The 26,416-nt window shown below is 39.1% G+C and overlaps 1 protein-coding gene across 7 annotated transcripts in view; it reads right to left on the bottom strand.

Moving 5' to 3' along the window:
* Positions 1-26,185, bottom strand: part of per2 (period circadian clock 2) — a 31,122-nt gene extending 4,937 nt beyond the window's left edge. Inside the window, exons 1-22 of one of the 7 annotated variants that reach the window (XM_044133766.1) lie at positions 26,077-26,185; positions 25,767-25,951; positions 18,534-19,039; positions 12,048-12,140; positions 11,775-11,929; positions 11,237-11,358; positions 10,953-11,154; positions 10,013-10,064; positions 9,444-9,586; positions 9,262-9,340; positions 8,464-8,570; positions 8,226-8,379; positions 7,989-8,103; positions 6,916-7,068; positions 6,714-6,795; positions 6,460-6,631; positions 6,019-6,143; positions 5,634-5,840; positions 3,492-3,752; positions 1,915-2,801; positions 1,479-1,595; positions 28-244 (exon numbers count right to left, since the gene is read on the bottom strand). In XM_044133766.1, coding sequence (XP_043989701.1) covers positions 28-244; positions 1,479-1,595; positions 1,915-2,801; positions 3,492-3,752; positions 5,634-5,840; positions 6,019-6,143; positions 6,460-6,631; positions 6,714-6,795; positions 6,916-7,068; positions 7,989-8,103; positions 8,226-8,379; positions 8,464-8,570; positions 9,262-9,340; positions 9,444-9,586; positions 10,013-10,064; positions 10,953-11,154; positions 11,237-11,358; positions 11,775-11,929; positions 12,048-12,140; positions 18,534-18,937 — 3,847 coding nt within the window. In that variant the 5' untranslated portion in view covers positions 18,938-19,039; positions 25,767-25,951; positions 26,077-26,185. Of the gene's footprint in view, positions 1-27; positions 245-1,478; positions 1,596-1,914; positions 2,802-3,491; positions 3,753-5,633; positions 5,841-6,018; positions 6,144-6,459; positions 6,632-6,713; positions 6,796-6,915; positions 7,069-7,988; positions 8,104-8,225; positions 8,380-8,463; positions 8,571-9,261; positions 9,341-9,443; positions 9,587-10,012; positions 10,065-10,952; positions 11,155-11,236; positions 11,359-11,774; positions 11,930-12,047; positions 12,141-18,533; positions 19,040-25,766; positions 25,952-26,007 lie in introns of all 7 variants that reach the window. The other 6 variants (XM_044133761.1, XM_044133765.1, XM_044133764.1 and 3 more) reach the window with 6 other exon arrangements.
* Positions 26,186-26,416: the final 231 nt, after the last annotated feature.

The raw sequence follows: 26,416 nt of genomic DNA, 5'->3' as shown, positions 1-26,416 counted from the left end.
CTTTGAAGCCGACGTTTGAATGCAGACCTGAAAAACTGCTTGATGCCCCACTGGCCGAGGCGCTGCTGGCTGACGTCCTGCTCTTGGACATCCCGCTTGCTGAAGTCCCAAAGCCGTTGGAGCCAGAGCCCAGGGAGCCAGAGGTGGCTGAGCCGGTGCCTGAACAGGAGTCCTCTTGAAGGATGATGTCCAGCATGTCGCTTGATGTTGAGATGACATCACTGTTGTTACCTTCATCGCTCCTCTGCAGAAAAACACAGATATTACAGCACTGGTATTAATAATGCTCTAACTCTCGGTACTGGGAATATGTTTCTGCTCGACCATGACGTCGCCATCCCAACTGGTCTTTTATACCATGGCCATTTATCCATTTTTTTTTAAAAAGAGCTGAGATTTTGCCACTGCAGTTACACTTTTTTCAATCTATGTAGAGTCTCTTTAATGCACAGAGACAGTTGTAACTGTAAGAGCATAAAAAAGATTTTGTTAGAGTAAATTTATTGTTTTTTTATTTCTAAAGTGGATGGAGAGGAAAGACCAAGGCCACACAGTGAAACCGAATCAGTGCTGCACAATATATCGCAAATTCATCATTATCAAAGCATCAATGAATCTGATAGCATATTACAAAGAACTGCTTGGATTGCAAAAAAATATTAGTTAATAATATGAACACCATGCATTCAGAGTTTTGCATGGTGACACTTGATCATTGAAAAATTTCAGAAAGTAAAGAGGTGATTTGATTGCAAAGACAGCAGACAACAGCTAATTAAAAATCCATGTTGATAGAAAAAATACATTTTATAGCCAGCTTGTATAGACAGATCATTATTTGGAGTGTATATTTGCTCTGAGCTTAAATTGGAAAGTGATCAATACTGTTTTGTCATCCACGTTCTGTTCAATCCACACATTTTCCTTACCGAAGTGGCAAAAATTAAACAAATTCAAAATCGTCAGCACATTCTGGCCAATACATTTCATGCAAAAGCTCCTGGTAAAATGGACAACCTCCCACATGGACCTTTTTCTGGGTAAATCCTCCACACTGATCATATGCTAAAAAGATCTGCATACAGCAATTTTAAAAGCATTTATCATTTTACTAGAAATGTCTACAAATTCCCAATCAAAAACAAAACATGGATGTTTGTGAACATTTCTGTAAAGCTCTGTGCTTCAGATTTAAATTTAGCTTAGACCGTATTTCACAGTCAGCTTGCAGAAAGAAATGTTATAAAGTCTAAGTATAGCTGCAAACCCACAGAATTTAACCGTTTTCTTTTTTTTTTTTTTTTTACTGCTTTTGCGTTTAATACTTTCAGTCTTAGCTATCTGTTGAAAAAGTGAAAGCATTGCAGGTTAACATACAAGTGACACATGATCATAAAAAAACAAGCTTTTAGAATTGACATGGAATCTGGAAGGAATGGGATTTAAAGAATATGGAGTTTTTCTGAGGATTTGCCTACCTCTCTGCTGCCAGCCCCAAGCCTAGACCACACTTTATCCCAAGACAAACGCTCACAGACACAGGATGTGGGTTGGAAATACAATGGTCCAGGTGGACCAAGTAGACTGAGAGAGGGCTAAAGGGTGTAAGGGATAATAGTATCATTAACACCCAAAGCCACAATTCATCTAAGGAGTCTTAGCTCACTGGATTTTACACATTGCAATACAAATTAAAGAAACTGTCAGTTTATTGCTGGTAGTATAAGAATCTAGGTAGTGAGGGGAACAAATCCCTAATGGGAAAACGAGGCATATAGCTCAATATATTAGGGGGACATCATTTGAAATTTTTAGAGGTCACACATGAAGAACATCAGTCAGAAACAATGAAAGACTTGAGGACAACACAATGACATACAAGAACTTTTCCTCTCTTTCTTTCAATCTGTTTACCTCTTTCATCTCCCTCTCCTTTGCTTTACTGGCGCTTGCTCCTTTCTCCCTCTCAGCCATGTTACTCCCTTGTCCTACTGAAGCATGAGGCGCGTTGTCCTGCCTGTCCACAGAGAACTCCAGCTCCAGCAGGTTCAGAGGCGAGCTGCAGCGGGACTGGAACAGAGGCGGGGACGTCTGACCTTCACTTTCACCAGACTGTGGTGTGGAGGAGCAGGAGTGGCCTTCCTCCGGGGGCTTTGGGGTGTCAGGGGAGGAAGGGAAGTAGACAGGTGGAGACAGGTAGGATGCCAACGTTGGGTTGAGCTGGTTCTGACCGTTAATGAAAGGTGGGGTTGCAAAGGCGGCATGGCTTGGGAAAGCAGTCTGATCAAAAGGCTGCGCTTGCATTGGGACACCCCCGGCGTCTACCTGATACACTGGATGTCCAACTGAAGGGTATAAGTAGTTGGGCAGCACAAAAGCCATAACAGGTGTGACCATATGGGAGATTACGGGGGCAGGCTGAGTGCCTGGGGACAACAAAGGGAGTTGGACACCCTGATTATTCCCCAAGTCTTGTAGTGGAGCTTCAGTGCGTGAAAACGCAGAATCTGTTCTGGCGTAGATCTGCATTGGGTAGCCTGGCAGCATGACAGGATATGGTGCAGGGAAGGCGGGCTGTGAGGCATTAGATGGAGATACTGGGGTCTGCGTATGGCTCTGGTTTGTCTGAGGATGAGGAGGGGGCTGCTGTGGCTGTCGCTCCTTGTGAGGGGCAGCCTCAGTGCTTGGAGAAGTGAGAAGCTTTGCTCTCTTGGTTTTGGTCTTCTTGTTTCGTGTTCCTCGGCGGGACATCCGCTCTGGTCTCTGACCTTCTTGCTTTCTGGGCTGAACAGTGTGTGCAGCTGTAGATTGATGAAGGAAATGTTTAGAAACAAAGCAATTTGAAGAAAAACCATTATTTTTGGCTTCTGACACTTGAACGTGTAATTTGTTTTTACATTTAAACCAATTAATCAACGTCTCCTTTGGTCTCCAGCCAACTTGTCAACACCGACATCAGGAGAGTCTCTTCATAACCGGCCATCATTTATGGTTAATACAACTATTTGTATTTTTCAGTTTGAAATATTTACCATTAAGAAGTTTGTTTTGTAAAGACCTGACGTTACCAGATTAAAAGAATGAATGCAAATGAAATACACTTGCAAAAACATTCACATGCTTTGAACCTTTTCTCATTTTGTCGTATTACAACCACAAATCAGCAAAAAAGTAATGAATAACTGTGATGTGGAAATACACCACTTGGTCAGTGACAACCAATCAGAGCCAGGAGGAGGGTCTTAGTGCTCTCAATCATCCTCACGTACTTGCTGCTCACAGCCTAACCGTTTCGCTCTGCTACACCACAAATGGTTCACAACAACCTTTGTTCATGGAGTCTGCCATGAACACTCAGGTTAGTTAGCAAGACTGTGGATAAACAGATTTCCAGGAGTGGTAAGCGGTTTAGCAAAGCCCTGTGCATCTGAGGAATAAAACTAGTCTGAAAAGCTATTTAGCCATTATTTAACCGTGTTGTTTAGTGTTACCAGTGACGGTGCGTTCATCTCTTTGCTGGTCCAGGGGCAGGGAGCCGTTTGCTTTGTGGGGAGTGAGTCCTCGAAGCTCTCGAATGCGACAGAGAAAGGTCTGTTCCTCCTTCTGCGTATGAGCTGCCAGCACCTGCTTAGTCAGACCCAGTTTCTTGTAGGACTCCATCTCCTGACTAGGAGGTGAAACTGGACGAGGAGTGTTGATGTTCTGGCTGGATTCTGGCATATCTCCTGCAACAGGTACATCCTCTGTGATCTCTGCATGGATGACAATGAGACAGGAACATTTACTTGCTGTATTATGTGAAGAAGCTACTAACCATCTGCAATGGTGACAAACAAAGTAAAGACGAGTCGATAACAGGTTTACCAACAGGTTTTCTGACATTTCACGACTTAGCTGCTCTTAACCAAAATCACAAATGACACATGACATCTAAGCAACAATACTGATAACCCAAGTGGTAATCGTACTAAATATGCAAAACTCTAACCTATAATTAATGCTAAACAAATGATGTGTCAGGATATTATACAAAAGCAGAAACCTCTCTATGGGGTATCTGCTGCTGGAAGTTAAAATAAACACAAACAACTGCACACTTTGGCTTTTCTGTTCCACAATGGAAAGAAAAAAAATGAAACTGTGACAATATTTACTTTATTTCAAGATCTCATTTTAGATCTTTAGAAATATTGCAGAGCTGCACATATGCGCTCTTTGTGAATTTATATATTTTTTTTGTTCATGTTACATTGTGCTGAGTGATAGTGACTGGTGATAAGTTTCAGAGGCCGGGATCATTTACCAGTCAGCAAGTCTGAAGCCATCAGATTGAATATCTTCCCAACACTTGAGCCTTCACCCAGACTTACATGTACGTTCCCTGCATTCAACTCAGTTCCTTTTAAGCTGCAGACATAGGATGAAGTGGCATGGCTATCTGACCCAAAACCTAGCTTTGCACTGTAACATTAAAAACTGTATGAACTTGGAGATAAAAATGAGCTGCCAATTGTGTTATTTGTGATTTTTATACTCCTGTCACATTATGGCATATCTGCCTTTCTAGGGGTTTCAACGGTCAGTGGTGGTTCCTGCATGAATGGTGCCTTCGGCAAGCCCATTTTATTTTATCCCACACATAACAAACATGCACCAACTATCCTGTTCAAAGATCAGATGGATGGATGGATTAAAACACAAGTTACAGCCAACAGGCAAACAAATTTGCATGACTAAATCCCCATTAAGTCTGTCCAATTAATGTTTTTGTACTGTATGGGGAACCTGGTGCACCAGGAAACAAGCCATGCATGTAACAAAAAAACATGCAAAGTCCAAGATCATAGGCAACAGGTCTAATAACTGTGCCACCATTGATCCAATTATTTAACCCAACATCAGCAAATAATCCCATATCACAATTTGTAGATGCCTTATATGGTGAGGATTCACTCAAATCAGCATGCTAAATGCTTAAAATGATTGATATAGCAGGGAATTGGATCCATTTTCTATTAATGACTAGATAGCCATGCAGGGACACTCAGACACCATCCATCCTAATAATTGTAGCTCGTCTAAAACAACAAAAAAATCTTCATATGTATGACATGAAGGGATTTTCCACCAAGTGGTCCTCATTAGTTCACATTTTAACTCATGTTAAAAAAAATGTTTTTAGATACACTAACATAAGTGGCAAGATAAGAAACAGTGTGACAGCAGCTTTAGTCTTTAGATTAAGGTCAAGATAATTCTGGTGACAAAGACTGTGTATATCCTGGAAAAGCTTGTGAAAACTAAAGTACAAAGACAAAATAAATGTCTGTGTCCAAGGGTCTTCCTGCAGTAAGCAATATCTACACATGCATGTTAAGATGCTTTGCAAAAACATGCCTTTTTATCTTTTCCTTTTTTGTTGTTTTTATGCAATTTACATAGTAAAAAAAAGTGGTATGTAAATGATACCAGAGGATAGGATCTTTTTGAGAAAATAAGATAAAACAAGTAAAACAATTACTTATTACATCACCAGCATATAGACATTCTTTGTCTTTGTCACCAGAAGTGTTTAGTGTAAACATGTTGAGTAATAGAGAGATTCTGGCTGGAGGTTTTTCTCTCCACTGTACCTGACTCTGGGTGAGGTTTCTTGTCCCCAACATGCACTATAGTGCTACTGTAGCTACATTGGCTGGTAATGGACACCACACTTTCTGGTTTGTTTGGCACTGGTAGGGGCATCGAAGTGCCCACTACCGCAGTGGCGGGGTCACTGGTCTTTTTGTGAGGATGATTCAAAGCAGAAATACGCGACTGATCCTTCGATAAGGTTGGTTCTGCCAAAGAGAACAGAGAACAACAGCTGCAGATAAGGCACCGGCATTTGAGAGACGGCTGAGAGAGATAGAGAATGAGAAGTTCACAGGAAAAAGTGTGAAATCCTCAAAAGAACTTCTTGTGTTGTTTGGAGAGGTAGCAAATCTGATCTATTAGTTGGTCGGCAGCAGCACATACCTTCAGAGATCTGCACAGCATGTGACTTCTTCTGTTTATCCTCATCAGAGTTAGAGGAGGTGGTGTTGGAGGATGACTGACATTTTCTCTTCATGACGACAGGAACATTATAGCTCTCCAAGTACCTGCAGGAGCCAGTCACAACACTGATATCATGATCACGAGCTAGTTAACAGCAATATTAAGGAGAACCAAAGTATCATGTTTTTAAGATGGTTCATGTTTGAGACTTTGTTTCCTTGCTGGAGTGTAGACTAGAACAGGTCAGAGAAGATCACAATTCTTGAATCTTTTGATTCAATAGAATGTTTCAATGCGTTTTACTGAGAGAATACTTTTGGTAAACTAAAAACCTTTGGTTTTAAAAAATGATCAATAGGTAACTTCTTTTTATGCTGAATAAACCTTGGCTTGTCAAAGTGCCCATTTTTATCTGTATACCTGATAACACTGTCTAGACAGCTGATTTGCTGGTAGGAGCAGACAGTCTGATTGTTGAGGTCAAGCTCCTCATGAAAAGAGACTCGACTGTCCGCAGCGGTGGTCTCCCTCCAGCTGATCGGGGGAGCTGAGTCTTTGAGACGTACAACCGCCTGGCTGTTCTGTCCTGACACTAGCAGAGAAAGACCAACAATTAGTTTCTGAATAAAGACGTAAATGTGACAATCACTGGATTATTTTAAAAAATGACTTACTGGTATTGCTTCGTTTGTGTTCTGATTTTGCCGTCTGCTGCTTCTGAAGATGAATTCCCTTGCAAATTTCCTGAAAAGTACGCTTTGGAAGAAATTGTACCAATGAGTTGCTTCCTAAGCTCACTTTGCAGTTAAGTGGTTTCAGGGATGTAGCAAAAAAAATGTGCTGTGAAATCAGACAGGCATGTGCAGTTTTACTCACAGGTCTGCTTTTGCTGCTCTGCTCTCCTTCCTTTTCTTGGCCTTTTTCTTGTTTACCGTTGTTCAGGCTCTCACTAGAGGAGGAGGTCATGCCCTGAAGGTACTCATTGCTATTAAGACTGCTGTAACCACTCGACCCACTGTTGTGAACCGGCTGATCAAGGATGGAGAGGGAAGAACAAAAAGTTTAAAAACAATAAGATAAAGAGATGGTGTCATATCTCAAAATGTGTCTTTTTTGCACCCAAATTACTGAGTTTTAATCTTTCTTGGAATACTGCTTGCTTTATCGCTATAATCTATACACCATTATTTAGAATTTGCTCCAAAATCAGACTTTCTAGTGATCTATTAACCCCTTGACTGTCATCAACTTACATTTAAGCATTTTGAGGGTGACAGATAAGGATAAACAACTATTTAATGTAGATTAATTGTATCTGAAAGTCAAGTCTTAAAGAAATAGCCATAAAATCCAGCAAAGATCTGAAACAAAACCTAAATCCTAAGGACTTGTTATATTGGATTATCTTTAGCTGCTTGATTAAAATTACAATTGAAAGTCCAAAGAGAAACTTCTAAAGATCTCCAGAAAGCCTAATGAACTATTATTCAAGGCTTCTTTAGAGCAGGGGTGTCAAAGTCAAATGGACGGAGGGCCAAATAAAAAATTTAGCTACAAGCCGAGGGCCGGACTGATCGAATGTTCATTGAGATTTTTTTAAATGACGCATTTGGTCTAGTGCAGCGGACCGGCCCAAGCCTTCGTAAATTTCCTTCGGACCGGGTGGGGTTGCGTGAGGATCGAACGGGGTGCGTTGTGAGGATCGAACGGGGGTGCGCGTTGTGAGGATCGAACGGGGGGGGGGTGCATCTCGCATTTTTTCAGACGGGGTGCCGGCTTGCTGCGGGCCGGTTCTAATAATAAATCAAGATCATCCCAGGGGCCGTAGAAAATCATCTCGCGGGCCGGATGTGGCCCGCGGGCCTTGACTCTGACATATGTGCTTTAGAGGATTGAAAGAAAGTCTGCAGACTTTTGCACAATACTGTTAGGTGGCCATCTTCTTTCACCTGCAGCAAAAGTCGATGAATCTGCTCTGTTATTTCCTGGATATCTGAGTCCATATTCTTCATGTGGCCCGTGCATGAGACCGGAGCCATGAAAATGTCCTCATTCATCGGGCCCCTGGTGGAAAAACACGTCAACAGTTAATGACTTACATGAAAGTTTAAAATCTGACAAAAACTTTTCTATAAAGAGCTTCAGTAAAAACTGTCTTCAGTACAGAAAACATGAGCAGTACTCACATGCGAACTTTATGCCTCCCGATAACAAAGGAAACCTTTTTGCTCCAGGGGTTCACGAAGGTGGACCAGCTGGTATCCAAGACGATGTATTCTCCATTTTGAGCACAGAAGCGGATGGACGAGTGGTCGAACGGTTGCCCTGCATACTGTATGACTGGAGTACAAAATATGAAGAATTAAAACTCAGATCTTGGCGTACACATAGCTGATGCTAGATCTGTTTGATCTGTAGACTCACTTTTCCTATGAATGGCCAACATGACGGGCCAGTCATTGGGATGCAGGTGGAAAAGAATCGGAGTACCGATGAGGTCCTGGGGGAGGTAGCCAAGGAGAGGAACGGCCCTGACACACAACATGAAAAGATTCCCTCTATTAGTGTTACATATTTAGTATTTACAAAATAAAATGGCCTTTAGGGTTTTTTATTTTATTTTGTCACATTACAAGCAGAACATAATAGACTAAAACAAAGTAGAAGAAGAAAAGAGCAACAAAGCTGCTAAAGATTTGTTGTTGAGGGGTGGATATCCCCTTACAGCAGGATGATGACACTAAACATACAGCCAGAGCTACACTGAAATACTTCAGAATATTCTTGTTTAAGCTTGGTCCAGTTAAAGCCCCAACCTAAAACCTTTTCTTTCCTTTCACTTTGCCACTTTTAAAGCAAAGGGGATTTGCTTTTGCAGCTTCAAAGTTATGGAACAGTTTATTTAGTAATTTTTATAGTTTTCCTGATGTACATCTTCTATATATATTCTTACTTTTTGCTTTTACATTAGTTTTATTGTTTTTTTTTTTGTTAATCTTTATTATTTTTATACCTACTATTTTCAGAACTGTATTTAGTGTTTGTTGTTTTTAAAGAACTTTATAAATAAGATTGGCTTGATTTTACTTTGTGCTGTTCTATCACATGAAATCACCAAGAATATGTACTTGGTTGTAAAACGACTCATTGTGAAAATCTTCAAAAGGCATTAAAAGATTTGCAAGGCACTGTAAGCGTACACAAAGTCCACTGAAACCTTACCTCGCGTCCACATCCTGAAATACACAATTTGGAGTGTGTGTGGTGGTGAAAATGCGCTTATCAGGTGGAATTCTGGGAGCTGCAAGCAAATTTCGGAAAATAATTGAAATTGTTGATATTTAAACAATAATAATAACTCAGATATTTGTATGCTAATATTCTGGTCAGAGCAGCATTTTTACCTTCGTATCCAGAGTGAACCCTCTCAGCCAGCAGGAGGCAGCAGAACTGGTCTTCATCATGAGCCATATCCTGCACCTTCATCAGATAAGGGGTCATGCGGAACGGATAGTACCGCAAATCACCCTCGAACTCGTTTCCGCCACTGAATATCAGAACAATAATTTAGCAATGAGTTAACCCAAGAAAAGAACAGCATGTTTCAGTCCACTATGTCATAAAATTATCTACTCTAAGTTTGCAAATCGAACACAGGGGGGTAGTATTGAGCAAATTTTCACTTCAGACAGGAGGAAAATAAAAGAAACAAAACTTAAATTTTGGACCTTCAAAAATAGGAAAAATCCAATCACCAGAACAAATGTAATTCTTTTTATTATTTTTTTTTGTTTCTCCATAAAAATGCTTCTTCCAGGTTAACCTAGAAGAAGCATCTTATTATGGCCTGCATGAATGTGACCTCATACAGAAATTGAGAAACATCCGCAGTGGAATTAAATGAATGAATAAAACTAACACACAAATACGAGCAGCAGATGGCCTGTTGTGCATGAACTGATGCAAAACACACCTGATACGACAGAAGAAGGACTTCTCCTGCATACAGTCAGAAGGAGACGGATCTGAAACAGGAAAAGAAAAGTCCTGTAAATTCAAAGGGAATACAATCCACACAGGATGCAGCCAAAAGCAGATGCATCACGTCTGAATAAATGCATCAAAAAGCAACACTGAGAAACCTGGCCCTGCACACATTGAATATGTAATAAATGAAAGGGGGTCAAATGCATAATATATTTCCCTAATCTAAAGCTGCAGCATTTAGATGATAATTTGAAGATTTTCTAATGTATGGAGGTATATTTTAAATTCCTTTGGGTCCCTACAAGCTTCAATTTATAATATATTCTTTCTCTAATCATTCACTTTGAACAAAGACCTCAGTTTCTTCTAAATTATAAAAAAATATATTTACCTTTTCATATTCTGTCATGTTATAACCACAAGCTGAGGAAATGTTACACAGTTTTGAAAATGTTTTGCAAATAAAAATCTAAAAACATGCATTTTTATTCCGTTCCCTTTATCCTCATACCCAAAATAAAGTTCTGCACCACTAATTGCACTAAGACGTCTATTCTATTCTATTCTATTCTATTCTATTCTATTCTATTCTATTCTATTCTATTCTATTCTATTCTATTCTATTCTATTCTATTCTATTCTATTCTATTCTATTCTATTCTGTGTGTGACAATAAGTCTGAAGGCATTTTTAATATATTCAAGAACAATGGGTGGCTATCACATGTAACAAAATGGAAAAATGTAGAAAACAGCAAGTCAGTGTTGTCTAAATTAGAGTCTAAATTGATTTGCATACATATAATAAAATGAATGGACTTTCAAAGTATTTTGTTGATGTCTCTGAAACATCAACACAATATCCATACATTGAACATTATCTGATCTTAGCCTGTGGTTTGGAGAGAGACATGTAGCTCTTGGTACCTGCTCCGGTGCACATGCTCCAGGAGGGCAGGCGGTAAGGGGTGGTGAAGCTGTAGAACACACTGATATCCTGCGGCATCAGAAACTCCACAAACTTAGAGTCTTTGAACGCATCTCTTTTACAGTTGAGGATGGAGGCAGCCTGGTCAGATATATAGATGATTTTTCCTGTGCCCAGGGAAACCGCCACTGCAAAAATGTCCTGTGGATGCCACAAAAAAAAAAAAATCTTTAACCTGTGACGCGCACCAGTTGGGGGGGGGGAATTAAAGACTTGGTCTTACGTTGTTTTTGAGGGTGTACTCTGAAGTGATGCTGTCTATCTCCTCTATGGTGTAAGAAGAAACATCCAGGCCAGAGGGTTGACTGTCATTGACCATCATCATCTGGTAGTACTCCTCATTCGCTGAAAGAAAAATGATGAAGTGATTTTGACCAAATTTGGTCATCATACAACACAGAGAGGATTGTCTTCCAAGACGCCCACGACACTGATGCCAAGGACATTTTTTAATAATGAAAATGATAAAACGTTTAATAACTGAAGAACTGTCCTACTGAACAACTACACTGGATAAATAGCTGTTTATATGCATGCCTGTTATTAACATATACAGTATACATATATATTACACTGTATATAATGTACAGTATCAGTATGTAGCTGATACTGTACATTATAAACAGTAATGGCTTGTAAAATTTCTGCCAAATTTTACAGGCCATTACCTCTTTATAATCTCATGAAGGCAAATAGAAATTGTTGATAAAAAACAATCGGAAAGCACGAAGAAGGCAGAGAGGATGTTATCTGCAACAGACCTTCCACTTGCTTCACACAGCGCAGGGCATATTTCAGCGCGCTCAGTGTGGTCGACTTGCTGTTGTGCTGCTTGTCCGCTGGCATGTGGAGTTTGAGCTCCTTCAGCGTTTTAAGCACTTCCTTCTGGTTCTTGGCTTTCGCAGACTCCTGACTACTGCGAGACCGACAAGAAAACAACCGAGAGTCACTCATAGCGCTAATGAAAAGGGACTCTTACAAACAGACTAAATAAAGATCTTGATCCTGACAGCAGGGGTAGTCATTGAGCTAACCTGCAGCCGCTGGTTGAAGGGTTGTCCTGCTCCGAGCTCAGCAGACTGTAGGCGTTGGAGCTGCTGGGAGGAGATGGGCTGTGGGAGTTGGAACTGCGCAAGAGAGAAGGAATATTTTTAAATTGCAACCTGAAAATGGAGTAAAAAAAAAATCACTTCAGTTCCAAAAAAGAGATTTCATGCTGATGTTTAATCAACCAGCTTTTCAACAGTTCCAAGGAAGCAGAAGGAGAACAATTAGGTACATACAATTCTTCACTGAAGTACAGACTTATCACAAGTTTCTTTCAGTGAAAAAGGACAAGTGTCCCCATTTTCACACTTTGGGCCTGTTATTAACTCAAGCTAAAAGTAGATCAGCTGTTTTTGTATGCCTTTTGTGAATCCTGTAACAGCGTCTTTTGAGCTTCAGATCCAATTTTGTACATGCAGCAGCCAAGTAGCAAAACAAAAATCACACTCTTATCCTGAAGTCTTTGTCATCTACTTGAAGGACCCAAATTATTCGCCGCAGCTCATTGGCTGCACAGCAAGAAAACAGCACTGTGGTCAAGGGTGAGGTCAAAACACAACTGGGGGCAAAGAACAAGCAGTGGACAAAATATCTGCCTGTTCTCTTGGTGCTCAGGTTTAGAAAGGTGTGTTTGATATTTTTTCAATGCAGACTGTTTCTGGCCTTGAGTCTGACTCCATTACCTACTGCACAGCCGAAGAACCTGCGCAACTTAGAATATCAACAAATTATACTTATTAGAGACTGAATAATAAAAAAAGTAAAGTGATAAATTATATACAATCAATGCATACATACAGATAGGTTTCGAGCCTTTTTTCTGGTAATTTTGATGAGAACAACCAAATGTAATCTCTCAGAAAATTTGAATATTACACAAGTGTTTTGTTAAATCTTATCATCCTCATTTTATCCTCTGTTTAGCTTTTCAACGTTTTCATTTACAAAGAAGGAGCACAAACAAAGGCTATCATGTTCACTGTTCATGCATAAGGGTTTGTGGTTTTATGATTCATTTAAAAATAGAAGATAACACCAGCTGTTTTTAAACCAACGTCCTTCTGCTGAAGTGAATTAAGGAAAACATATTTACATGAGAAAAGAAAGTTTTACTTCTGACATAAACAGGATTTGTTTGACCTCAACCACAAGAACATTTGCTCCATTTCAAACGAACCACAACCTTCATTCAGTCTCAACACCCTCAGATAATAACAGATCTATGAGAATCTACAGTAAACAGCTCTAAGACAACAACTCATGACCTCATTCAGCTGAGAAATCTGGAGCTCTGCTAAAAGAAATTCTGGAACAGCCATCATGGTGTTTAAACATTTCCTGTTTGTGTTAACTTAGTCTCTCTAGGAGCTTTGTACCGTGTATCTAATATAAGGGGTGTAAACCCAGAAGCTTACGACTAACATTAACACTGCATACTACCTGTATCTAGCACACTTGTTCAAAAATAGAGCGAATCGTTATTCCTGGCACAGGTGAGTCCAAGTTCAGTGTAAGCCTTTAGTTCCCAGAGATGCCACACATGGTTTCAGTCTGAACACAAGTTTCAGAATGCAAAACTTTTTTTCTTTTCAGTTGACACTGTGGTGAAATCTGAACAGAAAACAGCAGAAACGGGCAACTACAAATCAACATCTCTGCCCTAACTGCCTTTATAACACTTCTTATAATCTACATAAAGAATTAGCCACCAGATTTAGAGCAAGACTATTAGCAGCTGTCTGAGAGCCTGACTCATCTGAACTAAAACTGAACAACTATAAATAACCCCGATTACCTGCTCAAAATAGATAACATCTTCACAAATAGCCTTCCTGAGCCAAAGAAGGAATCTAATGCCATCTAAATAGCCTTCTCTCCTGCACAATGCAACAGTTGGTTTTAGACTAGACAGTCTAAATATGTCTTAGTGTCCAGTAAGCTAATTGTTATGATGGCAGGGAGTCTGTAGGTCAGGGAAAAGTTATATAAAGAGGGCGCTGAAAGTGGAAGTGTAAGAGACGTTTCAGTTGTCCTCCGGGAGCAGAAACACAAAATGAAGGTCAGAGGAAACTGGTCTTCTTTAATTAAAAATCTTATACTGACAGGCTGTTAATTCCTTTATGTTTAAGAGAAATAATTGGGACAGCAAAGGCATAACATTTAAAAATCGCAAGGGATGCTTTCCATTTGGCTTTTATGGGTTTTTTCTCACTGAATGTGATGGGAATGAATTAAAAACATCCATCAGTAAATAAGTTGAATCCATTCACTCTTTTTCTTCCTCTTTTGCTTCCTCTTTTCAATGTCTGATTTGATTTGTATCAATCGACCCCATGGCACTGAAAATCAGCTGACCAGACTGTCCATGCTTAACAGAGTAAATAATCTTTCTAGCATAATGAGACCATAATCAAAACCTTACAGACTGACAGAGTCATTAGTTAAACTAATACACCTGTACAATGTGGAAAAATGTTTAAACTGCAATCTACTGTAATTTTTCTGTCTACATTCAGAAAACCTGCAGGATCTGTGGCATAGAGGAGCTCACTCAGTAAAACACCCAGCAGAAGTTATTGCAGTGATGTAATTCTAGATTGGTGTAGCATTTGGCTTCTGGGAAATAAAACAGTGGGGTCATAAAAATGAATCACTTATCAGTGATCTCTGAATAAACTCCAGAAAGCCCTTGCCACTCGCACGCAAGCTCACCAATAAATGTCACAATGAAGATGTTTAGACTTTGGCATGAGCACGAGATATTCACCTGATCAATTGGCATATTAATATTAGTAATAGGAGACATGTTAGAACATATGGTCATGTTAAGCAACAAATTCATTGTCTTCATTGAAACAGGCACAGGATTATTATTTTAAAACAGTGTCAGTAGGACATAATAATAAACTGATTACTGATGTTAGCATGTAGAAAACGTTTAATGGAACCTCCTTGGAAATGTACCCCACACACACCAGGAAGTGGGCAACTCCAGCCTGGGGCCGGTGTCCTGCATGTTTTAGATGAACAAGCCAAACGGGTTCCTGGTGAACTTAGTAACAGAGGAAATGAGCCAACAATTTGAATCTGGTGTGGTAGATGGTTTAGATTAGCATGAGTGCATCTAACATGTGCAGGACATGGATGTCAGATTTAACCACTTTCAATCTGTAGGCTTTTTGGGACAACAAAACTAAGAAAAGAGGGTTTGAATACCTTGGCAGTTTTTCATGTGATGTTTTTAAAGTTGGTAAACTTCCTTCCCTTACTCTTTTGATAATTCATATTTTCCCATCTTGTTCTGCTTGGTAGAATCAATGCATCAATGTTGTTTTTCCAAAAATGTAGCAAATGTCCCCCGTGAGTATATTTTATAGTCTTGGTCTGACCAAGTCATTTTTTCACAACTACAGACCAATTAAAGCAGGCAGTACTGGCAAAAGCCAAAGGGTGTCTAATAACCTTTAAGGGATAGGGTGTCCTCACTTTTAGAAAATGCATTGTTGTCGACATGTTTAGATTAACAGGTTAATATTTGGTTGCAATTAAATCACTTGCTTTTCCAGAAATTAGTTCATACATACAGATCTATATCAAGAGAGCAGATAAATGCAAAAACATTCTGAGCTGTACCTCCTGAAACTGGAGAACAAAAAATGTAGAAAGTAAACTGAGCTGACTCAGAGTTGGCAGATAGGGGTGCAATGAGGCAACACAAAACCAGAAAGAGTTATGTGGGTTTAAAATACGTCACTCTGTCGGCAGACAGAGCGTTAAGATGCCAGAAGGGAAATAGACCATGGTGGAAAAGGAGCGGTTTGAAAAAAAAAAAAAAAGGCCGGATCTGAAGCAACAAGGGCAGGTCAAAGTAAGGCAGAGCCTAGAGTGAGTAAAGACGTCAGAGCTTGCGACCGGGTTGCTCCACCCAGAGATAAACACACACAAACAGTGCATTGTCATAGCAACAAGAAGTAGGAAAGCGTGACATGGCCCATCTGGCATTGAAGAAAAGCCAGCTTCCAGCCTTCAAGATGACATCAATTTGCTTTTCGTGCTGGTTGATACAGTCATGTATTTGTTCCTCTGCTCTGTATATTTCCTGGGCAAGCTGTATAGTGTCTGAGTCTATTTCTGGACATGATGGTGACAGGAAAATATTCCGCAAGTTTTAAAACAGTTTTTTTTAGTTTTAAACCAATTCTTATGTGCCCAAAAAAAGGTTCTATGTCACAAAAACTCCTGAAATTAAAGACTTATTTCAAAAGTTGAGATTTATGGATAAAAAACCTTAAGTATGTATCACTTATGGGTCAGAAAAATACTTTGCTCTTGGTTCAGCTTTTGCAACAGAGGAGAAAAATTGATGCATGAGCTTATCTGTTTTCACAAAACTTGAATGTTGATCCTAGCCTGTTGCCACATACATGCACCAAAGGTTTTACAGATTACCTCCTTTGAAGCTATGACTTAGTTGATATGGAAAATTTAACAATCTTTTATTCACTAATTCTGGATGAAATATGGAATATTCAATGTGCTACATGAATGCTGCTTGATGTGTCAAAATTGTAGATTTAAAGCAGAAAAACAAAAAATATTCAATCCACCATGTGAATGTTTGTGTGAAGCAGTGGAATAAAAAAAACAAAAACATTATTTACCATAAAATAATGTTGTTTGACCGTGGTTAGCACTACAGCTGCTTCTCCAGTAAAACACAGGAGATATAAGATAATCTCAACATGTAAGCCAAACCACATCTCATGCCTGCCAGACAAAACATTGCTAAAATATTTCTGTCCAGCCATTCATCTGGTTTAAAGTAATCTAAACCTGATAATAAAGATCTAACTACAATGAACAATTGATCTCGCAGCCTATTTTGAATTTGAAAAATGTTCAGCTAATAGTAATTTATTGAACGGAGTGCCCATTTACAAGGCACCATTTAAAAATGTTGTTAATGAAGGGCTGTTCATGGAGAAAAATTTTTGACCAATACTAATTTTGAAGGTTAAACGCTTAGTGAGCTTTGACTCACTCTACTTCTGATATTAGTTATGCATTCAATACTCACACCTAAATTCATTTTGAGCCATTAAAAGCATGGCAGCACATATTGTCTTATTTCTAAATGAAATGCCCTTAAAATGCTGAGGGTAATCATGACGACAAATACTTACAACATAAATGTATTTAGCATAAATTCCCCTATTAGAAATCACTAGAGCACAATTAAGGAGTACAATATTCAATTTAAGTGGTAAAAGATTCCTGGTGTATTAATCATTAGCAAAGGCTGTTATCTGACATCAATAGGTGGGTCTCAGTGACTCTAATACTATTTTTACCTTTTTGTTGATCTACTGGCTAAAGTCTCACTTCAAAAACTGAACTGTTTTTGGCACTGCATCAGAATCAATGATCAGCCTAGGTTAGAAGTAAATGACTGCATGGCTAAATCAATAAACCTAATTTCAATGTTACCACAAAGATAAGGTCCGTAGTGCTGCTTGTAATCTGCTTTTCATGTTTGATAAATAAACTATCCTAGCTATTTCTGTTAAGGTCCTGCTGCACAAAAAGCTAACAGGAAAGTTTTAAAATTTGATTTAGGAGAGTGAAGCTTGAGTGTAAGTCTCTTTGTGTTGAATAGAAAGTGATGACTACATTAAATCTTTTAGCTTTATTCAGCAGTGGTAATTAGCCAGTTGATGTAGCCGCACTGCTATAGACTCCTACAAATGCCAGTATAAGTAATAAAGGAGCTGAATTTGAATATGGCCTTACATTCTTGACCAAAAACATCAAACTGGCCATTTATCTGGCTCGTTTCTGGTGAGAGTAACCAGACAAGGTTTTGTCTTCTGTTTTGCCAAAGGGATCTGGTGATTTTATGCTTTTTGCCATTCAGCGTGAACATTTAGAAGTGAGGGACAAATGGACCTATTGACATGGAGCCATATTGGCAGGAAAAGCAATTTATTAGTACTCTAAGAAGCATCTGACTAACAGTTCTGTTATTGAGTAATATCGTTCACATTCACTTCATTTCAGGCCATTCCAATTAAACCTGCACCATAGTCTTAATTGACTGAATGTGCTTGTCAAGGCCCCTGTAGCGATAGCTCTTCCCCTGTAGCGATAGCTCTTCCATGGCTCTCATGGACAGCATGATGAGCCATGCTGTCCAAAGGACCCCATGCTGTTCATTTACATAAGCATCGGTTGGTAAATCTACAAGCCTGTAAATGATTAATTAAAATTATAATGAAGTCCAAATACGTCCAATCACTACAGAAAACTAATTTCTCTGATCAACACCTAAAAAACACCTTCTTACACCTTGCACCTTCTTACTGCGGTGGAAGAGGAAGTTGCTGTAAATTGGCACAAGCTAAGTGGCATGTCTTTTTTTAAAATTTGTAATAAGAAATTACGATAAAGGAAAAAAAAGTTCTGCCATCTCTCACCTTTTATTGCTGCCTGAAGATTCTAGCAATGCTGAGTCTTTACTGCGGCTGTTGGAGCTGCCCGTTGACTCATGACCGTTGCTGTCATTCCCATGACTCTCGTTGCCATGACTCTCATTGCCATGTGACTCTGTCCCACTGCCGCTGGACCCACTACTCTTCATCTCCACGTCCTCCTCGGGGGACAGCCGAGAACGGGTTGTCTTGCGCACGTTGTGAGGAGACACGGCGGGGTCCTGACCGCTGCTATCACTGCCCTCAGAGGGCAGTCCAAGGTCAGGTCTGCCCTGGGCATAGCTGCCCACCCAGCGCATCTGTGCCATGGGACTGCTCGAAGCCGAGGCTCCATCCCGATCTGCCGGAACCGGCAAGGGATAGGGCTTGGAGTCTGAATCGTCTGACATCAGGAGGAGGTCTTTCCTGGGGTTGTTTCAGGTTAAGTAGAACGCAATCATCCCATTGTCAGAAGGATGACAACTGAGTGGATGAAAAGTAAATGAACTGATCTGTGGAAAGAGACCACATATATTAAGCATGAATGAATCTGTTTCTATTCACAATGATAAATATTTAGAAAAACATGACTTAACATCCAGGGAAGACAAAAATTCTGTTTAAAAATTTATGAAAGTGGCAATGTTCTTTGACATGAGCTCCAGACAGTAAAGATTTTCTCTGCTTTTGTATTTAGTGGTGCTAAATAGTCAATGCTATGATAATTTTTCAACATGAGGTTGTGTCTGCCTGTTCATTTGAACAACTATATAAATATAAGAGGAGTAATGCTTGCACAAAGTTAAAAACAGAAAAACATTTTAACAATCCTACTTCAAAAGGCTTCCTTCTGCCTTTGGTGTAGTGTCATATTTGAAACATTGTATGGTTTGACCCTGGACCCCTGGAACTCTGCTGGACGCCTCTGATGTTCTATGAAAGCCTCTAGTTCTGACAATTTGCCCTTCAAGAACAGCAGGTCTGTCCAATCTAAACCCTTCGACTCTTTTAAAAGGATTTTCCAACTTGGACCACAAATAACACCTGACAAGATCGATCCGATTGCCAACACACATCACCAAGCAACAATTCAGGGAAAAAGTCATATTTACAAATAAGTAGGTTCTCTTTCTAACTCTTTGGTTTTACTTACCAGTAAATAACAAAACTGATCTGGTCAAGTCTTTAAAATGAATCGCCACTTTCACCATTCATCCCCAAGTTAACACAGTGGAATGCTGAAGACATTTTTTGTTACATAAATAACGACAGTGTGCAATGCCTTACGTGTTTCTGTACAGCAGAGGTTTGATTTAAATATTTTCAACACTTGCTACAAGTCTGGTCATTTTTATCCCATACAGATAAGTAAACTCTAAAACCTCAAAGCGGGTGTACTTTCTTTTGTCCATGACTGCATTGTGACCTCAGTTGAGGATGTAAGACAGCAAAGGAGGATGTCAAAATACTCCATCCAGTATCAAGAACACGCTTGGTTGCAGAGAATGGCGTACGCTCATCAATGATGCTGTGTTTACATTAAAAACATGGAAAGCTGTGACTGAAATATTATACTAAGCACTTTGTCAATGGAAAGTCTATAGAGGATAGTTTGAAAAAAACAATCCCCACAAAAACTAAAAAGAATCCGAAAAGTTCATTTAAAGCTTTTGGCAACAGACTAAGCAACAGTGAAGAGGAGGAGTTGAATATTTGAAGGCTTCCAAACTTTCCACCACCACCCAGATGGCCACTCTAACTGGAAGTGGATAACTCAATGATAAAGATGAAAGCACAGTTTTTGACAATGATTATATTTTGTTTATAGGACCATTTTTGTTATTTTACAATATCTAGTAAAGCAGTTGGCATTACATTTAAATGCAGCTTTTAAATTTCAAATAAAACACACATTTAAAATCAACTAAAAATAATGCCTCTGGTCATGTTGAATCCATTAAATGTCTGTGTATAAGCTTGTCCAAGCTTGTTTTTTCAACTAACCTAAATTCGGAGCACAGTTTGTGAGGATTTCAAAAAACCATAATGAACATAGATGACTTTAGATTGATCAACTAATCCATAATGGTCCGTAAAATCCCTCGTCTTGGTAAGTGAAAGTTTCTGCGGTAGAACAAATGACAGTAGCATAGATATCAATAATTAACACTTCTGTGGCTCTTATCAGATGACTGTGCACAGTGTGACATGTCGCTGACCTGCTGCATAGTTGGCTCATGTCCTGCAACTGAGCTGCCAAGTGAAATAGGTCAGCATAGAGTCAGTAAGTAAATTATCAATCAGAGGTGATGAGTCTTGCAAAGTGTGAAAAGAAATGGCTAAACTTCAGCAAAAAGTTTACCAATGCTAGTCAGAATGGAGCAAGTCACAACTGAACACAGGCGGAAGTCATGGGATGAGGGGTAAGAAGGAGCAGCAGCAGATCTTTAAAGGATTAGAAGTGCAGCAGAGCAGAGAATAAGAAAGAAAAACAAATCTATATTGACGTCTTTGGCTAAAACCAGAATGGGCATGCAGAGACAAAGCACAGGGATCCGGACACAATAGGAGACATGTAAGCAATGCACAAACGTTTTAAACCACTCCTAACTCTGTATACTTTCCTTCCAAGGAGACAGATTTTCTTGCAAATGTTTACAGTGGTCAATATCCATAGTTATTGGGCCTTTGCGAAGGTCAATACTATTCTTTGGAATTTGGCTTCATTTTGACCTATTTTCAGTACTTGTACATGACTCTGCCGAGGGAGTTTGCATTGTTTGCTTAAAAAATAGGAAAGTGAACAAGTGAAGAACAGAAGAAGAATTATGAGGCCAGAGAATATCTAAATACTAGCACAAAAGAAATTACCAAAAAATCCTGAGAAACCTGACAAAGGACCAAGGAAATGCATCCTCTTCTTTACGATAGGATTTCAGCATTTATACTGAACTTGTTAATACTAAAATCCAAATATACCATTCAAAATCCGCTACACTGTAAAAAAAGAAAGTATGTCTAATTTTTGTAGAAAGACAACTGCCGGTATTTTAACGTAAATTGGGAGTCGTTTTTCTTTTTGTTTTATTTATTTATTCTTTTTTACAGTGTATCTCTTGATATTTACATTTTCAGCTAAACAAATCTGAACATTTTGCCTTTGTTAGATGCTGACTGTAATTAAGTGTCTAAATAGCCAGTATAAAATGAGCACCTTACTAAATTGTCTGTAATCTGTAGACACCACACTCATGGCTCATGCCTTGAGTTCAGCTGCTGTTTTATGCCTGAATGATTCATAGATCACAGCTAAGTGGTTAAAATACCTGACAGAAAATTTGTCAAAATAATTTCAAAAGACAAAGTATGGGGTCTTGGACACCAATTACAAGGAAATGTAGAATCCTAACATTTAGCCAAAATGTAAATTTTTCTATGCTTTTTTGAGGCTGAACAAGAAAAGATGTTTGATGACTTCCAGCGTTTGGTGAGATTATTCAAGACTTTTGCACAAAACCATAAACTAGATGATCTAATCAACAGCATGGATCAGACATTAACCATGAGGAGAGAAAGAAAACAAAGCCAGCTAAAATGTACAAAAGAAAGAGATCCTACAAAATAAAACAGAGGGCTATATTAAGTTAGGATCATAAAAAAATTCCCTTCACAAAATGCACTTAGAGACATTACTCACAGAATGTTTGTGCACAGAGTGAACAGGCTGCTCTGAACTTCTCAAAGCACTTACTGAGCTGTTTTTTCCTTGTCAGAAAGTGCAACTGAGGCAGAAGATGCAATTGAAAGTCTAGTCCAAAGATGAAAGAGCTATCTGACAATCTGACAAACCACAGAGTCCAAAAGATTGTACTAGTTACCAATGTGGGAGATTATTAATTTATTAGCTCACAATCAATCCAAGTCAAGTGATTGTGCAACAGCAGACATTACAAACATGTTTCAACTTTAAGAAGTTACATAAAAATATTTCTGGACAATCCTTTGGGCATTTCTATGTAAGGAGAAACTGCTAACAATTTGTCCCTGTCGGGAATCCACTGATCATTTTAAAAACCAATCACAATGACCTTTGCTTCCCAAACCATTTTTTCACATTTTCTTTTTTTATTTCTGCAGAGACATCAGACTCTTCCTCATAATGTAATCAGCACATGGGCTGACTCGATTAAACGATGCTTCCTCGGTCAAAGGGCGCACCGCCTGGCTAGCGCTCTATAACAGCTATGACGTACATCCGACATTAAGGTTCGGTCAATAAGGCACAGGTGTCTAAAACCGCAAGATGAGAAAGATAACACAATTAAGAGGTGTATATATATCATACTGTATGGTCAATTTAATCCAATTGAACACTTATTGGTGGTTAATAGGAACATTTGGCGGACGTAGAACTATTCAAAATCTATTTGGAATAGTATGAGAAATCATTTAATTGCTAAAGGGTGTAAAGCTTCATTCAGAGACGGCACAAATCCATGAGACATAAAGTTATAATAAGTAGGAAGATAAAAACTGTCAGACAATTTTCCTTCAGCTCAAATATAAACAGCTCATGACATCCTGCCTTTTTTATCCTTATTTCCTAAATCAGTGATGTTGGAACATTTAACCTAAGTCCGACAGACCTTTTCTGATGTTCAGCCTTTAATATTGATTGTCTAGATGGTGAAAACACGTTGGCACCCTGTTCAACAATGATCAAGATAACATGAAGAAAATGAAATCCTATGCAAAGTCAAACTCACCAATAAAAAAAGTTTACATATTGACTGTAATCAAATAACTATATTTATTTCAAGTACATGAAAGTCTATTACTCTTAAATTAACTTTTGAACTTTTAATCTGCTGAAAACATACCATGGTAGGGGTCTCAAGGGCAACTGCCACCACAGTTTTTAAATATTTTGAACAAAAAAAGTCTAATTTGCATCAAACTAAATTTGAAAAAATACAAACATCTGGTATTACAACCAATTGTTAGTAAATACTGTAAATATTAGTAACTAAATTTAGATAAAGCCATGTAAATTTAAGTCAGAATTTCATTCATCACTATTGCTTTTGTGTCACTACCCTACACACAAGATTTTATTGCATTCATTTTTGAGTAATTAAGGACAACTTCACAAAAAATGTCTCTCTTTTTTAACATTGACGAAGATTCAGTGCTATCACTTTCTTGGTGCACTACTGTACCTAACCTCAGTTGCCCTCTGTTGTAATATGCCTCTTGTGTAGCGACTGCCCTTCCCTCTGATTTCAACTGTATGATAAACAGATCTAAATAACAAATCCCTTGTCAGCCTCTACTTGCGTCAAACATCTTGTCTCCTCCCACTCCATTCATGAAGACAAACTGGCTGTATTATTCTACAACCATTAACAAAGTCAACTTCAATCTAAGGTCCCTATTTTAAAGCTGCACAAAGAATAAGGCTGGAGTACCTTTCTAAAGTATTCACACCCCTTGAATTTTTCCACACGTTATTATTTTCACAATCACAACCAGAAAAAAAAAACACAGCCTAACTTCTGAGAGAAACTATGGCACTACATCTTATTCAGGAGTATGGAAATAAACAAGACTGAATACCAGTTCACTAAAATTTGTGTTCTGAATTTATGGATTTGCCTTTTCTCTTACGGTACTTTGCTTCTTGTTCTTAAGGAACAAGGTAAGGTCAACAACGCTACTTTAAAAATAGTCATTATCTTGCAACAGGTGATTGTGAGTTTCACACACATTTTTTAAAACAAACCTACAACTTTTAAACCAGGAGCGACCCTAGGATGTTTCTTGATTATATTATAATGGTGGAGCAAATTTGGAAAACTAAACAACTTCCACTCCCCTACCCTAACTCTTCCAGGATGTCATTGAACCATTTATTTAGTAGATACATGCATCTCTGAAGTAGTTATCTAACATAACAGCTACCAAAGCAACACTAATGAGTTTTCCTATTTCATGGTCCTGGCACAGGTTGGCATACATGATGCTTTGGTTGCTTACAAGGGTATGATACTGAGCTTACTTCCTGCAGGAAATGTTTCTTTTTTCGTTGTTTTTTTGCTAATATAAATTGTTTTAATAAGCCTTTCTAGAGTGTTGCAAGTTAAGTTTCAGCTAAAATGTTCTCCCAGGAATACCTCTGATGTTGGCATTTTACTGCTGCAGGCTGTTAGATATTAACAGAGAGCAGCCTTCACCTGAATAGCGTGCAAAGCTTTCCACTGCATTTTATCTGATATAAGGTGAGTGAAAGGCATGTGGCAATGCTGTAACCCTTTCAACTCAGATTCAGATTCAGTTCACTTATCTCTCATCTCTATGGTAGTTAAATGCCTGACTGAAGAGATCATGATCACATTGTGGTGAATTGGATTAAACCAACAGTCAGACTGAAAGGTGTCAAAGCTAAAATGTGGCAGACGCTTTTAAAGCCACTCCACTACCATTGTTCAACCTACCAAACATCTATATATTAGAATATTCTATTTTTATTGTAAAAAAAAAAACAAAAAACAGTGTCCATGATTTCAAAACTCTAACTCTACAAATGTCATACATCCTTAGGTGATCCAGGCCCAAGAGTGAGTGAAAGACATTAAAACAATGAATATGAAAATAAGAAAATACCCATCCAATAATTTCAGACAACCTCGTAACTCTTGCAGTGCTATGGGGGGAATGGTAACCTACCTATCTCCAGCAACCAAGTCCAAAAACAGGTCCAAAATTTCATGAATGTACTCAGGCCAAATAACCATAAAGGCATATTTCTGGATCAGAGAAAGACACTGGAGTAACCATAAAGAATCCACAGAGAGAACATGCAAAATTCATGCATGACCCGGCCATTTCTACATACTATAATAAAATTATAAAAGTATTATATATATACCACAATTATATAATACTAGAAGTTCCGCACCCCAGCACCCCTCCCTTGGCACTACCCCTATCATCTTTAAAGTTGTAGTCACTGTGCTCTCACTCGTGTAATTACAATGAATGAACGGTTAATTCTGCCAACCTCCTTGTACTCAGCTCCTCGTACTGCATATTCCCTAATCGGAGCGGCATGTGAACTTGTGCCATGTGCAACTGCAGCATAACACTTTACATAAGGCTCCGTACCGGCGTTTTCATGTGACGCCGACACCGCAGAGTTCACCTATCCACTGTATCTACTGAGCTCCAGAAGGGACTCACCGCTCCGGCCACTCTGCGCCAGTTTTACTGCTTCAACTTTCTTTCTGGATGCTTCCACTCGCCGTATGCCAAGTTCCTTAAAGCCCCGGTCAGCTGCTGATTCATCCCGCAGCAGGTAAAGCGGTTACTCCGTCAGGGATTTCCAGCAGTCAAGAGGGCAGACGTCCAGTTAATTGAGGTGTGACCTTATAATGCAATACCCAACTCGTTATTTCATATACATATAATAAGCCTCACAAACCTCACGGAGGGCTTCAATTCTATTTTCTCCGGTGGTTCCGTGGAATAAAATCCTTGAAGATACAGCTACCTTTTCTGAAGGATTGGGTCCGTCCGCTCCTTCTGGGTTGCTTTCACAAATTTCTCTCCCCGGCTGCGGTGTCCACGCACTGCCCTGGAACTTCAACGCAAGCACTGACCTCATTACAAGCCCGTTTTCTAGCCCTTCCTACTGCTCTTCTCCCATTGGTCTAAATGAAAGCCAGTCATCGCCTCTCCGTGATTCGGACCAATCACCGTATCACGAGCTGGCGGAGCCGAGTGGCATAACCACCGCTCCGTATCGTGATTCGTCCTTTCTGCTGTCAGTCGTTTTATATAAGGTTGTGACGGGCTTTTCACATGGAAACCCACGCTGCTGGGAGTGTGAT

Source organism: Gambusia affinis, linkage group LG12, assembly GCF_019740435.1.
Source record: "Gambusia affinis linkage group LG12, SWU_Gaff_1.0, whole genome shotgun sequence".
Taxonomy (NCBI): domain Eukaryota; kingdom Metazoa; phylum Chordata; class Actinopteri; order Cyprinodontiformes; family Poeciliidae; genus Gambusia; species Gambusia affinis.
This window is presented reverse-complemented; position numbering and strand designations above follow the sequence as displayed.